Source organism: Carassius carassius, chromosome 38 (genome assembly GCF_963082965.1).
Source record: "Carassius carassius chromosome 38, fCarCar2.1, whole genome shotgun sequence".
Lineage (NCBI taxonomy): Eukaryota > Metazoa > Chordata > Actinopteri > Cypriniformes > Cyprinidae > Carassius > Carassius carassius.
In genome coordinates, this window is record NC_081792.1 from 25020080 (window position 1) to 25033883 (window position 13804).

Consider the following 13804-nt stretch of genomic DNA (forward strand, 5'->3'; position numbering starts at 1 on the left):
GACTAAAACCTCCCTGTAAAATATTTAATATTCTATCTCTTGATCTTTGTATTAACGACTGAAATATTCGTAATAGGCCTACCTTAGAATGCAAAGGGAGGGGAGGCGCGTATCGTGGACGTGGTAGAGGCGATCAGCAAGAGGTAAATACTTGTAAACACTGTCATCTTCTGTCAAATGGGCATTCCAAGCCCTGCATATCCCTGCATAGTAGTTATTACAACAGTTAAACGGTTATTTCAGCCAAAATGAAAAAAAATTAAGCCATAAATTACTCACCCTGAAGTCATCCTAGGTGTATATGACTTTCTTCTTTCAGACAAATTCAGTTGGAGTGATTTAAAAAAATTGTCTTTGATCTTTCAAGCTGTTTGATGCCACTCAACAGGTGTTGCGCTGCATTCGGCTTCTATAGCGAATCGATGCATTTTTGTAAGAAAAATATCCATATTCAAAATGTAATAATCACTTTAATCTAGCATGCGCTCACAGTTGTAAATGAAACAGTTCCGTATGTGGTCCGCTTTGCATGCACTGCTCAGAAGTGACGCTGGCGGAAACGCAGGGGAGAGATCAAAACAAAACAACGATCACTAATTAGAAGTACAGAATGAGGATATGTAAAAAAGAATTTCGGAGGATTTCGACAAGCCAGGAGGAGAGTGGTTTTCCTCTGCTAAAGTAAACAAACTTTGCTTCCTTTGCTCCTGTTAACAAACATTAGTTTTCAGAGACTCCCCGATGTACAGCGCTGACCATAGGTCATTCCACCGGAACTGCTTCATTTACAACAGTGCATGCAAGCTAGATTAAAGTGATTATTACGTTTTAAATATGGATATTTTTCATACAAAAACGCAGAGATTCGCTACAGAAGGCATTTGTTCACCCCCCAGAGCCAAGTGAGACACTTTATTTAATGGATGCACTTTTAATTAAACTTCATATGGACTGATGCAGTGCAACACCAGCTGAGTGGCATCAAACAGCTTGAAAGATCAAAGATAATTTTTAAAATAACTCTGACTGGATTCGCCTGAAAGAAGAAAGGGTTCATTTATATAATTTATGGCTTAATTTTCATTTTTGGCTGAACTAACCCTTAAATAAAAAAATAAGATAAAAAAAAAATAAAAAAAATAAATAATTAATAAAAATCAAGTAGTTTAGAACCTAAATATATTTTTATTTAAATTTAATATATTTAAAAATGTATTATTAGGTATGTCCCGATCAGGGATTTTTTATTTTTATTTTTTTCAGATCGGATCAGAGTCATTGAATATTGATTGTCTGCTGATTCCGAGTCCCGGTCCTTTTAATGCCGATGCAGTTTGTTTAAGCTGCTGCATTAAAATATGTCATATAGTTTTTTTATTGGATATTGGATATTGAAGTAACACTCAACATCAGCCAAATGACTGATCAGTTCTCGAATTCAGTTTAGTTCAGTGCGGTCTTGTGAACTGATTCGGTCTGTTCATTAAAATGATCCAACCTCAACTAACGATTCATCACGAATCTCTTCCGTGTATTAAGTGAAACATACAAAAGTGCAATACAAACAAATGATTGTCTGAAGGTTAATTAAATTATAAAAAATTTAATTAAAGATTTCACAGCTGACAACATTGTGTGTTCTGTGCGCAGTTTTAGTTTTTTAATTATGTGACACTCCGAATCAAATCCAATCAACCATTCAGTGTACATAAGCAAAAACCTTTGAACCGTTAAAAAAAACTGTATTAAACTATAAATTAGAGTTTTCAGTGACAGTGAATTATTAGTGTTTAGAAAAGAAACATGACAGTCTTTCAGTAGTAGTAAATAGCTCTCACCCCTATTTCAAGCGAATGGTTCCGTCCAGGAAGCTCTGTTCTGTGTTGTGTTTAGGGAAGTGATTAATTCTCTGCACCATCTTCAACTAACTTCTGATTCCTATTCATGAATCCTGTTATCTGAGGCCATTTCTCCTTTAACTAATGCAGTCGCTCTTTAACCCCCCACAGCCAGGCTGAGTTTTGAATGAATGAACGAGTGAGACTGTTTTCCTCGATAAAAGCAGCTCTCGTTGTTCTTTTGCTCTTTAACCTCAAAACATTCAGCTGACATGTGGGAATGGCAGATTTTGAGTGTCACTGCCTTTATCTCTTTAGTTCTTTTTCTCATTGCGGTATGTTACATTTTATACTCTGGATTGATCACTAAAATCCACATCAGGACTGGTTTACCCCCGGTCAGGAGCATTACTATAGCATATAAATACAAATGTGGACCTTATAAAGACTGTGGGTCACTGTTCAGAGAGAGCTGCAGCATTGGACCCAAGCTGTCATGCATTGGGATATTTTATGATGATCCAAAGAAGGTGAGTAGACCTTTGAATGAATGAGGACAACTGGTGTATTACTTAGTGTGACAGGTGGATCAGTGATTGATTTACGGCTGTAACTTATTCTAGAAAAGTTTATTTATTACATTTTTAAACATTGCTTTATTTTGATTATTATTATTATTAAAAAAATTAAAGCAGCAAATCAGCATATAAGATTGATTTCTGATGGATCATGTGACACTGAAGAAGGGAGTAATGGTTCCAGTCAGTTTCTCATCACATAAATAAATAAAAATACATATTTACAATAAATCGTTTGAACTATTTAATTACTTATTAGTATTAAAATATTTAAACGTAATTCCAGACCTTTGACCCCCACTGTTTGTGTATATCTACAGTATATCTAGCCATATATGAAGGCTGAATTCAGGTAAAGTGGGCCACTTGTCATTTCATTTTTTTAATACCTTTGTTAACTTTAAGGTCCTGTAATATTTTCATTTAAATTGAGTTCATATGACATCATGTTATTTGAAAGGTAGCCTATTTGCCAATAAACATTTTAAGATTATGCACTCCAGACTAATGTATTTTCAGGTAAAGTGCACCACCTCTGATTTATCAAAAATGATCTGGTGTCCTAATTAGAATGTATAAAAACACATTTATTTATTAATTCATTTGTTATGTTTATTAATGCATTATCAAACAATCATTCTTCATCAAACAGATTCAGCCATGACTGAATAAAATTCGTACGTTCACTCAATTCATGCATATATTAGAAAAATTATGGAATATAACTGAAGTTTTATGAAAATAAGTCAGCATATTAAAATTTTGACTATAACACATAACAAAATGTAAAACTTTTTCTCTGTCTGTTTTCTCTTAAACCTTTAAATGAACTTTAATTATGACCATATTTAAAGCTTTATACTCTGCATCTATTTTGCTCTTCTCATCCTTTTTTTCACTCCATATTCAACTTCATGTCTTGCCTTCCTTTCTGCTCTCTTTCCTTTTATCCATATCTGAGTTGAATTTTCTGACTGCACAGTCATTTCTGTTTTCTAGTCAAATTTCAGCTATAAAATAGGGATTGAATGTCATTTTCATTTTAACAATTTAGTTGAATTAGTGAAAGTTCAGTTCCGTTCTAATCAAGGTGGCCCACATTACATAGCACATTCAGCCTTCAGACATGTCTAGCACTTTTTTTATAATAATTTTTTACTAAAATTATTCTTTGCTTTTTAATCCATGTTAACTTCAGTAACAAATAATAGAAGTACTATCACAATACTTGAATGGTCATATTGAATAATAAGCCCAAACTATTTTAACTTTTAAAGAAATACTGTCCCTTTAAGTAAACCACATTGTTGTTATGCTCTGCATATGCAACTCCATGGAGCACAATATATATTGAGCTTAAACTGCCCTCATTACTAATGGTCCACTTGGGACATTACATTTAGAACAAAATACTGCAAATGAAAGCCATAATGTGATTTGTTCTGTACTTTTTACTTCATTTCCATTAGACATTCCATATATATGCTGCTCATTAATGGCATAATTTTATTTGCACTATATATTGCACGGACAATAGAAAAGCTGCAGAAAAACCTGCAGAATCTATTCAGAATCTATTCAGAATGTAATCTGTTTATCTATTTAGAATGTACTTTAAATTCTAATTCCCCCAGCCATCATCACTCTCATTATATCTAACTAATTTATACGTTTTGTGTGAATGACATAGTTATATTAGTAGCTGTGAAGTGTAAGATGTGGCTTTAGAGTTGACTGTGCTATTTCCTGTTTACTGAATACTCAGTATGCATCGCTCAGCACATCAGACACATTACACATGCATTAAACTTCAATTCTCTCATGAAAGTAAATTGCTTTAGTCAATTCATTTAATGAAAATTTTTGTTTAGTTTGTTTGGTTGTGCAATCCGTAACATTACCCTTCAAGTTGGCCAATCTGATACAAAGGTCTTACAAGAGGGCTTTGTCATTAGAGATGTTATGCACACTAAATCTGTATTGTGATATGTGTTCTATTCAGGGTTATTTTTTAATTAATATTCTTTATTCATTTTAATGTGTGTTGATGAGTTGTTGATCCTCATACACCACTAGATGGCGGTGTTGATATAGTCATTTTGTGCACTAATGTTGATTATGCAGTTAACCATGTAGATATGGAATGTGTTTGTATGTTCTGATTTGATCTGATTTAATCTGATATAATTAGATTATCTAATATTGTGCGGCTCTTATCACTAATCTCATTTGATCATATATAATCATGATAAATGGTGTTCAATTTTCTAATTTTCCTGCTGTACACATTTTCCATATTCCTTATTGCAAAATGCCTCTCGCAATGTAAATGCATTATTGCTAAAGCAAGAGAATTATTCTTAGTCCCAACCTGTATGACTTTCTCTCATAAAATATATATTTTGAAAGAAATAGTTTTATGATAAAATGACCCAAGTTTAAGTTATTTAGCCGATCAGTTTGACTCGTGAACAAATCTTTCAGACCAGTTTCACTGCCTAGATCTGATTCAAAAGATTGATTCGTTCATAAATCTTTGAAAGTTCTAGTTCAAGTTTAAAAGTTAGAAATTCTTTTTAATTGCATGGGGAAAAGCATATAATTCAAATTCTCTTTGTTGTTCCAAGAAAAAATCAGCTCATAAATTATATAAATATTCCAATTGGTGTTTCAATGTTATATACAAGACAAAACAGATCAAAAGATTTGATGTATATTGTTATATACATTTAAGTCCTAGGAGCTACATTCTGATGTTGTTTGGATTTAGTTCAGATTCAATTCAGTACAAATAGAGAATGTAGACGAGAGGAAGCATAAGTAGCCAACTGAAGCGATCTACGGTCTGAATTTAGAGAAAGGCATCGAGGTTATTATTTCATGAACCCTAGCCAAGGCTGAACATGATCTCAGAATGTCATAAAAAGGAAAGCAGAAAAGGTAAAATGTATCAGAGTTGGTGCCCTGTACCTACTTCGATTGCCCTTACACTTTTATGAAATATAAATGAGCTCATACCAGACGTTCTGTGACTGTTTATCAGACCTTCAGTGGCTCCAGTTGCCTTCTGGGTTGAATCACTTTTCAGTTATTTAGTTCTAACAAAGTTTGAAACTGAGTCTTTTAATTGGCATTTAGGAGTGTATTTATATTGACCTATTTATGTATTTATTTATCTATTATCTAAAAATAACCACAATTTCTACAGCAGAGGAAGAGCAGAAACCAACAATCCTGTTTGAGACAATGCTCGTAATCAGTTTGTGTAGGCTCACTGTGAATTACTTCTTGACTCGTTTTGGCAAAGAAAGCCTCTTAGTTTTCCTGTGACTTTCTTTGATGCAGACCTTGCACCATCAGATTTCTCACACTTCCTGCCCACCTCCTTCTTGACCAGTCAAAACGGTTTTCATAGCATTAATGTGTATTCAACCTCCCACCAGAAAGCCCTACTGGAATGGTGTCCGACTCTTGATTGACAGCTCGGTCTTACTTTCAAAGGTTCATTGTCAATGACAGACTGTTTTTCTTTCCCCAAGTCCCCAATTAGCAACTGTCCAAAGATCCACGCATACAGCCATGGCCAAGTCCTGATCCAGTTCAGCTAATTGTCATAATGATCTCAGCTCATTAAGAGGAGCCTGGGGTGCTAAACCAGGAGGTCAAAAGCTCCCAAAGGATGCCGATAGAAAGTAGAGAGAGGCAGTAACAAGACTGGAAGACAATGGACTCCTCAGGGATGAAGGATTTTACCACAAGGATTGGCATGACCACCATGGTCTCTCTATTTTTTAATTCACTGACTGCTACTGTAGTCTGCAAGCCTGCGAGCTTTTGGGAACTTTCTCTCATCAGATCCAACAATGGGGTCGAAGTGAAAGCCCTTGAGTCTGAAGATGGTTGCCATGGATAAGAGGAGCAGGGAAGACTTCTTCACATGCCGGATTCTGTGAAGGGCCATGAAAGGCATTCCAGTCCCTAAGTGACGGAGAGTTTTAGGGTTTGCTCTTTCTATGTTCCCCACATCGGCCATTTGCAAGTCAGTCTAAAAGATGAAAAGAAAAATAGGCATAGTCGACACTTGCGGCGAAGGCTGCTATTAGGTGATGATGACTGTTGGCAGAAATGCACTTTCAGTAGTTTTTGATTTTTGAAGTATTTGCATGCATTTTGGCGGTATTAATGTATGGTTCTTTGATGTAAATGTAACTATGAAACAAAAAGGTTTGTAATTTCAGATATCATTTCCCGATACTGCACTGTCAGAGAACATCTCCAAAAATTTTACATTTTGGGGTATTTCTTACCTGATTTTCCTCTTAAGGGTGCATTTTAGTACCCTAAATGAGATAATTTGTCTGAAAATGAAAATTCTGTTATCATGTACTCAACTTCATGTAATTCCAAACAGTGATGTTATTGTGAACTAAAACTATCATAAGTAATTTTTGGCCAGTACTAAAAATATGATCTTTAGATTAAATAAGAAAATCTTCATCATCCTGTTCAAAAGTTTTTAATGCATTGTCTTTCCTTCTGGAGCATCAGTGAATGTGTTAACATTTTGTAATAGTTGTGTATGGGTCCCTCAGTTGTCCTCAGTGTGAAACGATGAATCTCATAATCATACAGTCACTGCTGGAAAGGGTTCAAATATGCAAAAGATGCTAGAAAAACAAGGGCCTTCAACTCATGTTAAAACAGGCCCTAATTGAGTGTTTTCTGTTCTGAAGAACTGAGAATGATTTGATGAGCTTGATAGCTTAATCTGATCATCTTCATGACCCATCAATCATTGACTAGTGACAGACAAGATAATATCAACAAACTGCCATTTTCAGGAAGGAACTTAAGCATCCTGTTGTCAACAAATGTCTTGGAACAGAATTCCAACTGGCTCTCGCCATCACAACTATTAGTATTTTCACAGCGTCCTAGCTGTCTGAGGATGGCAGGAACATGAAAAGGCAGTCCACTGTGAAGATGCGGATAGCGGCAGTGACAGTGGTGGGGGAGATGCAAGAGCTTTTTAAAGCGCGTCTGAAGTGATGAATAAATGAGTCTGCCTTCCAAGGTATTTTGGAGTCGATTTCCCAAAGGACTGCTGCACCTCCATAACCTCAGTGACATTTAGCAATTTGCCTGAAATGGATTTGACTGCTACTTAACAAGTAAAATGACAAATGTAAAACAGAACCGCTACGCTGACAGTTACATATGCTCATCATACTTCTGTCTCTCTGTCAGTGTCTTGAATGATCTTTTCTCATCATATTTCAATGTCAACAAGCTTCTCTTTTCAGACGTTTACCTCAGTTGTGACTAAACATGCCACCTCAAAGTTAACCCTGCTTCCTGTACCCATATTGCAACTCCTTTAAAATCAATTTTCAGAGTCTGTGTGAGCTTTTCCAGTTGTCAGTTAAAGGATATGATTATTGTGGTATGACTTACTGGTATTTTTATTGGTTGTTTATTGAATGGCGTGGTGTGATGTAGTAGTTAAGGCTAAGGTTGCTGGTTTGTCTCCATAAACCATCACCATTTTGTCTTTAAACTGACACTAAAAGTCAATGTGAAATGGCAACAGTAGTCTATTACACTTCTGTAATTTTTAGAGCAAAACAGGATACTCAGAGAAAAACTATGTAGGGCCATCAGTGATCATTGGAATGTAAAATACGTGGTTTTTTTTATCTAAACTGGTTTGGTGATTGGTTTTACTTTTTGGTCTATATTTAGTCAACCTACCTGATTATTGTGATGTATTAATTGGCCAAGACTTTTTGTGTTGGTGTTGGTGTTGTTGTATTATATTAATATCCTTAATAAACATTTATGATCCTACTTACAGAATAACTAATAATAGTGATCTTATTATATGATATTATATTAGGAGCTAAGTTTTCACAAGTGTTTTTAGTTAAATACCTTTAAATTACTGTACTTAATGTTTATACATATTTCATGATTGAAATAAAAAAATAAAATAAAAATTGCTTTGCTTTGTTACAAATTTATATACTTTTATGTTTCTTCAATTTTTCATCTACTAAATGTCAAGTGTCAAATAAATGATAAGCCATTTCTGTAATTGTAAAATTGAGTAAGATTAATAACTATGACATGGTGAAATATGAACTAAATTTGAAGTAAAAGACATTTTTGTCAAGATTAAAAATAACTAAAATATATTTTAGTATATTAATAATAATATATTTTTGGAACAAAATGCACCAAAACCCTGTAATATTTGAGAGTTACAGAAAAAAAAGATGCCCTGTTGACTAAACTGTTCACAAAACAGGGTCTCTTGTCTCTTCCCTAAGGTTTTGTTGTAGCTGATCACATTTATTTATGATCTAATGCCATGTTGGAAGAGACTTTCAGAATTTCTGTCAAAGGCTCTGAGCAAATGAAGGCTTAGTGACAGGCCAGTCTGTTAAAACACACTTCCTGTGAACAACACCTGCTGGAAGCACACTGGGAAACCAGACCTCCCGTAGACCATGGCCTCAGAATGATCCAGATGTGAGCAGACTACTTGAAAAATTTATATGATGCTGCAAGGATCAGAATTGATTAGGACTGTATGGTTATAATATAAATACCAAACAGTCTTAATGGTCAATTTAACTTGTCTTTTTATCTGCTTTTCTGACTGACATTTTTTTCTGACTGGTGGTGCAATCTATTCTGGCTGGAGGCCGAAAGTGACCCAGAAGACTATGAGATGAATGAATACTTTCCTCCAATTTAAAGGATGGATGTTCTGGGAACTGTTGCAGACCCTTTTCTAAACAGATCTTCATCTGTCACAGTCTAGCTTCAGCAACCTACCCCTTTTCTCTCCAAATGCTCGAGAGACCTGAACCCATGCCTAGTTTGGGTTGTACAATCCATCTCAAACTTCCCCGGTGCCCTCATTTGCAAGAATATATGCCTTCGGTTGGTAAAAGTTAGAGGCGTGCATGAAAAGTGACAGCTGGGCATCTGTCCACACCGGTCTCGTAGCTGCCAGACGACATGTGGCAACTAGGCACAGTCTTCTCAAAACTACAGCTTTATTGTTGTTGTTTTTTCACAACATAATGCCACCTGCTCATGCAACTCCTTCTAATACGTTTATATGCTTTTTTTCAGCCGTGGCTTTGTTTATTGTCATTAAGCTATAGCTTTTCCTCTGTGAATCACCGAATCGTAGACGCTCCCTATTGTCTTTGAACATAACTGCACTCGCAAGAGTGAGGGACACCATCCTGCTTATTTGTTGCATAAGATAAGCATTTTGAGATGCGTAAGGCTCCTTTTGGTTATTACTGTAGGCAGCTGATGGGTTTTAATATGGCTGGAAAAGTTTTTATTGTGGATATGTTGTTTGAGGATCAGTTTGGGAAGATCAGTGTTTGCTGGTCTTATTATTATCATTGTTAAAAAGTTGTGGTGCCTCATATTTTAGAAGAAATCATGAAACTTTTTTTTTTTTAATCTTTGTTTCATTTTCGCTCAATAGAAATACAAATATTTTTAATAAGTATAACATTAAAAATGTATCTTTTGATCAATTTCATGCATCCTTGCTGAATAAAAGTATTCATTAAAGAAAACAACGTAATTTCTTAAAAAGAATATGTTTAAGTGGACTGGTTAACTGATTGGATTGAATTTTTTGTTCATTTTCTTCAGTATTGTAAAAATCTTTTTTTTTATGATTGTCTTGAGTGATGAAAACCTTTCTCAGTAATAATTTTTGACAGTAATTGGTTCTTCAATACAAAATGTTTATGTGTGTTGTAGATTCCAGCACAGAAGTGTCGCTATGCAGTGGGTAGTATTTTGAGTGAAGGCGAGGACAGACCCAACGAGGAACAGCAGCAGCTGTATGTGAAGAACGGCTTCGGGGTTTTTTCTTTCCCAGAGGTCACACATGTTGTCACAGCATCCTTCCCCCACCGAACCCCTCTCTCTATTTTCCTTGGGGTGCAGAGAGTCTATCCACAGCTGAACTGCTACATCAAGGTAACATCATCACCTTCAACATTTATAAAATGTCTGTTCTCTAGCTTTTCAACTTAACTTGAAGGTTGGTGCAGCTGTGTTTAATTCAAGTCGTCGCCATAGTGTGATTGATTCCATGCTTGGGTTTGCTTCAACATGATTGGTGTACTGATGCATAAAGTTCATGAGGGAACAAACGCCTAGTCTGTCAGTGTTTTTGGCCACTATCTGGAGGGATGCAGACAGTAATTATTAAGCAGTAGACTTAATCATAGCAATTAAGGACAAAGACAGAGAAGAAAAGCTGGGGATGAGGGCAAAGAAAGCAACAAATGAGAGTTTCAGGATTGCGAACTGGGAAGAGATAAGTAGAGGAAAGTGCAGAGATTTTGCGTGGAAGGGAAGCAGTAAAGATGCACATTCAAAAGATTTTAAAGTCATGGCTTAAAACCCCAATAGACTTACAGCAATGTTAATTTTTTTTCTTTGTTTAGGGGTAAAATTAAGTTTGAAGTATTATATTTTTAGTGAACATCCCAGCACTGTCTACAGTGCTATGCACTTTCCTTTCAATAACAGAATAAATGCACAACAAAAATGACAGTTGTGAGAAAACAGCAGTTAAGAAAGCATGTGATCATAACGATGTGGATATGTTTGCAAAAGCTTTGCAATTCTGATGTGCAATCGAGTCATGTCACGTTTATTTATAGAGTGCTTTATACTATAGTTTTCTTTGAAGCAAGCAGCTTTACTGTATAAAAAATGCTCTCATGTCTCTCATGCTCGAAATTACATCACTTAACCCGTTCTTTGATTTTGCTTATAATTTGTGATCTCACGATGCTGTACATTTTAACATAAGTGATGAAATTAGTAAATATTTATATTTAGGTGATTTTGGTAGCCTTTTCGATGGCCGTCAGAGTTTCTCTATATGTTTTTGGCATCATTTGTGTGTGTGTGTGTATGTGGGCCCCCCTCAACTCACTCCACCATCTGCCCTGATGCAGCGTCAGTGTGAACGCAGCCAACAGGCTCAGCCTCCTGCCTCCTTCAGCCTCAAGATCTGTCTGCTCAGCTGGTAGATAACTTATCACCTGCAATTCTAGGTTTAAGAATGTCTGAAGAACATCTGTGTAGGTAAATTGGTGTTATACATAGCCCCACATCTATGGGGGTCTGACGCTTACACACTACAGCCTCACGTGTAAGCCACTTCTCTGAGCATAACCGGCATAAACTAGTGTTTTTCGTGGATGCCTCACCAGAGCCAATCACCAGAACTTGATTTAGGCACATCAAGCATACTCCATGGTATCGAGGCAGTTTAGTCTGTGCCTAAAAAGTACCCAGCCCTCATATTTAAAGGGAATGTCTAATGCTATTTCATGCATTCTGACTTATTTACACTACTAAAGAGTTTGATTCTCATGCTAAACATGACCAAAGTCTCAAAAAATTGATTGGATGTATGATGAAGTATCTCTGTACCAAATACACTTATTAAGAGTTTGTATAAGTTTCGGAAAGTTTTTTTTTTTTTTTTTTTTTTTTTTTTTTTTTTTTGAGTATGGCCCCGTGTGATGTCGTAAATGGTTGAATTCCTTTTACGGGCACTTTCCCAGGAAGAGTGTGAGCACACATCAACCAGAGAGAGAACAAGAGCACGCCCATCAACGTGCTTCATTTGGTTTACAGATGTTGGCAGTGCTGCACAGGTCTTGCTCGAGAAGTATTTTACATTTCGTTTTTGACCACAACAGTCACCAAATAAGTGTGTTCTTGGTTGTGAAGAAAGGATAACCTTGTTCAGCTTCCCAAAGAACCCAGCATTAAAGGAATTATTTATGTCAATGTCACAGCATGCAGATGATCGTTATGCAAAAGATGTGCATGCTCGTGACTCTTAAGCAACGACACACCTCCACAAGCTTGACCGTTTTCGGAAGGAAGTATAAAGCTGTATCTTTCTTTTATAAATCTGACAAAACTAAAGAATCTTCTGAGATATGAAGGATGCAATACTACTCTGAGTACTCAAGATTAACACTAATGAAATACAAATCACATCTACCCGGTTTATAGTCCATATCTAAAGCATAGCCTTCTGTCAGCATGTTATAAGCTAGAAAGTGTAAAAGAAAAAAAAAGAAAAACAAATAGACCAACTAGTCGATCACACGTGCACAAGCTGGTTGTTCCATGATTTGTTTCTCTTTGAAAGTCTTCAATTCGATTTGTTACCATGTGGCATGTTCATTTGTGTTCGAACAGCTACAGCAACTATGTGTCTGTGTGTGGGTGTGTGTGTGTGTATATATATATATATATATATATATATATAAATAACTTTCTTTTTGATCACATCAAACTTCTCAGCCACAACTGTTCCACATCAAGCCTGAGATTCAGATTCAACATGGCTTTGTTTACATTACATAACACAATTCCTACAGTTCCATCAACACATTGCATATGCATCACCTCGCGAGAGACCTGCAGATACCCGCCCTTAATCTACACCTAGGAGCCTGCCAAATAGAGCATTTTCTCTAGCGCCTACATTCGTTCTGCTCTCTAGATGTTTCACAGGCATCGTTTTCAAAGTCACTCTTAAATATATCTTTTAGAAGCTAATTTCCATTTTAAACAGCCCTCTCTTTGTACATCACAAACAAAAGGCAAATATTTCTCGTCATGAATAATCCATTGCAAAGGCCGTCTGTCCGTAGCTTGTGTGGGCTGCAGATGATTGAACTTTGCGTAGTCAGATTGAGTAATTTGTATGCAGTTTGTGATGTGAGACGGAAGGTTGGTCTTCTCTTGTTCGTGGGTAGATTGCACAGAGACGCTTCAAATTCTGACTAGGACAGTAGAAGGGAATCCCTATGGCAACCAGACCCATTCCCGGAGGAGGTCGTTCAAGTGGAAACATAGTTCTGCTTTCTTTGTGTTCGTAATGTGCATTAAAGTGACTTTACGGTATTGCTTACCCAAGCATGCATGACCAAAAAATAGAATACCTCTACCTAGATTTAACAGAATTGGGCATGCTTTTTGGTCACAGTTATCACTATTGCTGCTTAATTTTTCTCTGACTATGGATATTATTTCTGGCCATATTTTAATTTATTTAATTTTGTGTAGTTCCAATGTAAATTAATATACACAAGAAAATGTACTCCCTCAGGCCATTTAAGATGTAGATGAGTTTGTTTAACAGATTTGGAGAAATATAGCATTGCATCACTTGCTCACCAATGGATCCCCTGCAGTGAATGGGTGCCGTCAGAAAAAAACATGCAAACAAAACAAAAGTTTCCCTGTTGTCCTCTCACATCATAATCTACCTACATGTTTATTTCTTTCCTGATTTAAACAACTGGA

General features: G+C 36.0%; 1 protein-coding gene across 1 annotated transcript in view; it reads left to right on the forward strand.

Annotated features, from left to right (window-relative positions):
* The first annotated feature begins 1843 nt into the window (after window positions 1–1843).
* The window catches only part of LOC132118936 (testis-expressed protein 264 homolog), a 36638-nt gene continuing 24677 nt past the window's right edge, over window positions 1844–13804 (forward strand). Inside the window, exons 1-3 of the mRNA XM_059528689.1 lie at window positions 1844–2368; window positions 10214–10435; window positions 11428–11498. Of these exons, the coding sequence (XP_059384672.1) occupies window positions 2111–2368; window positions 10214–10435; window positions 11428–11498 (551 nt within the window). The 5' untranslated portion in view covers window positions 1844–2110. The remainder of the gene's footprint in view (window positions 2369–10213; window positions 10436–11427; window positions 11499–13804) is intronic.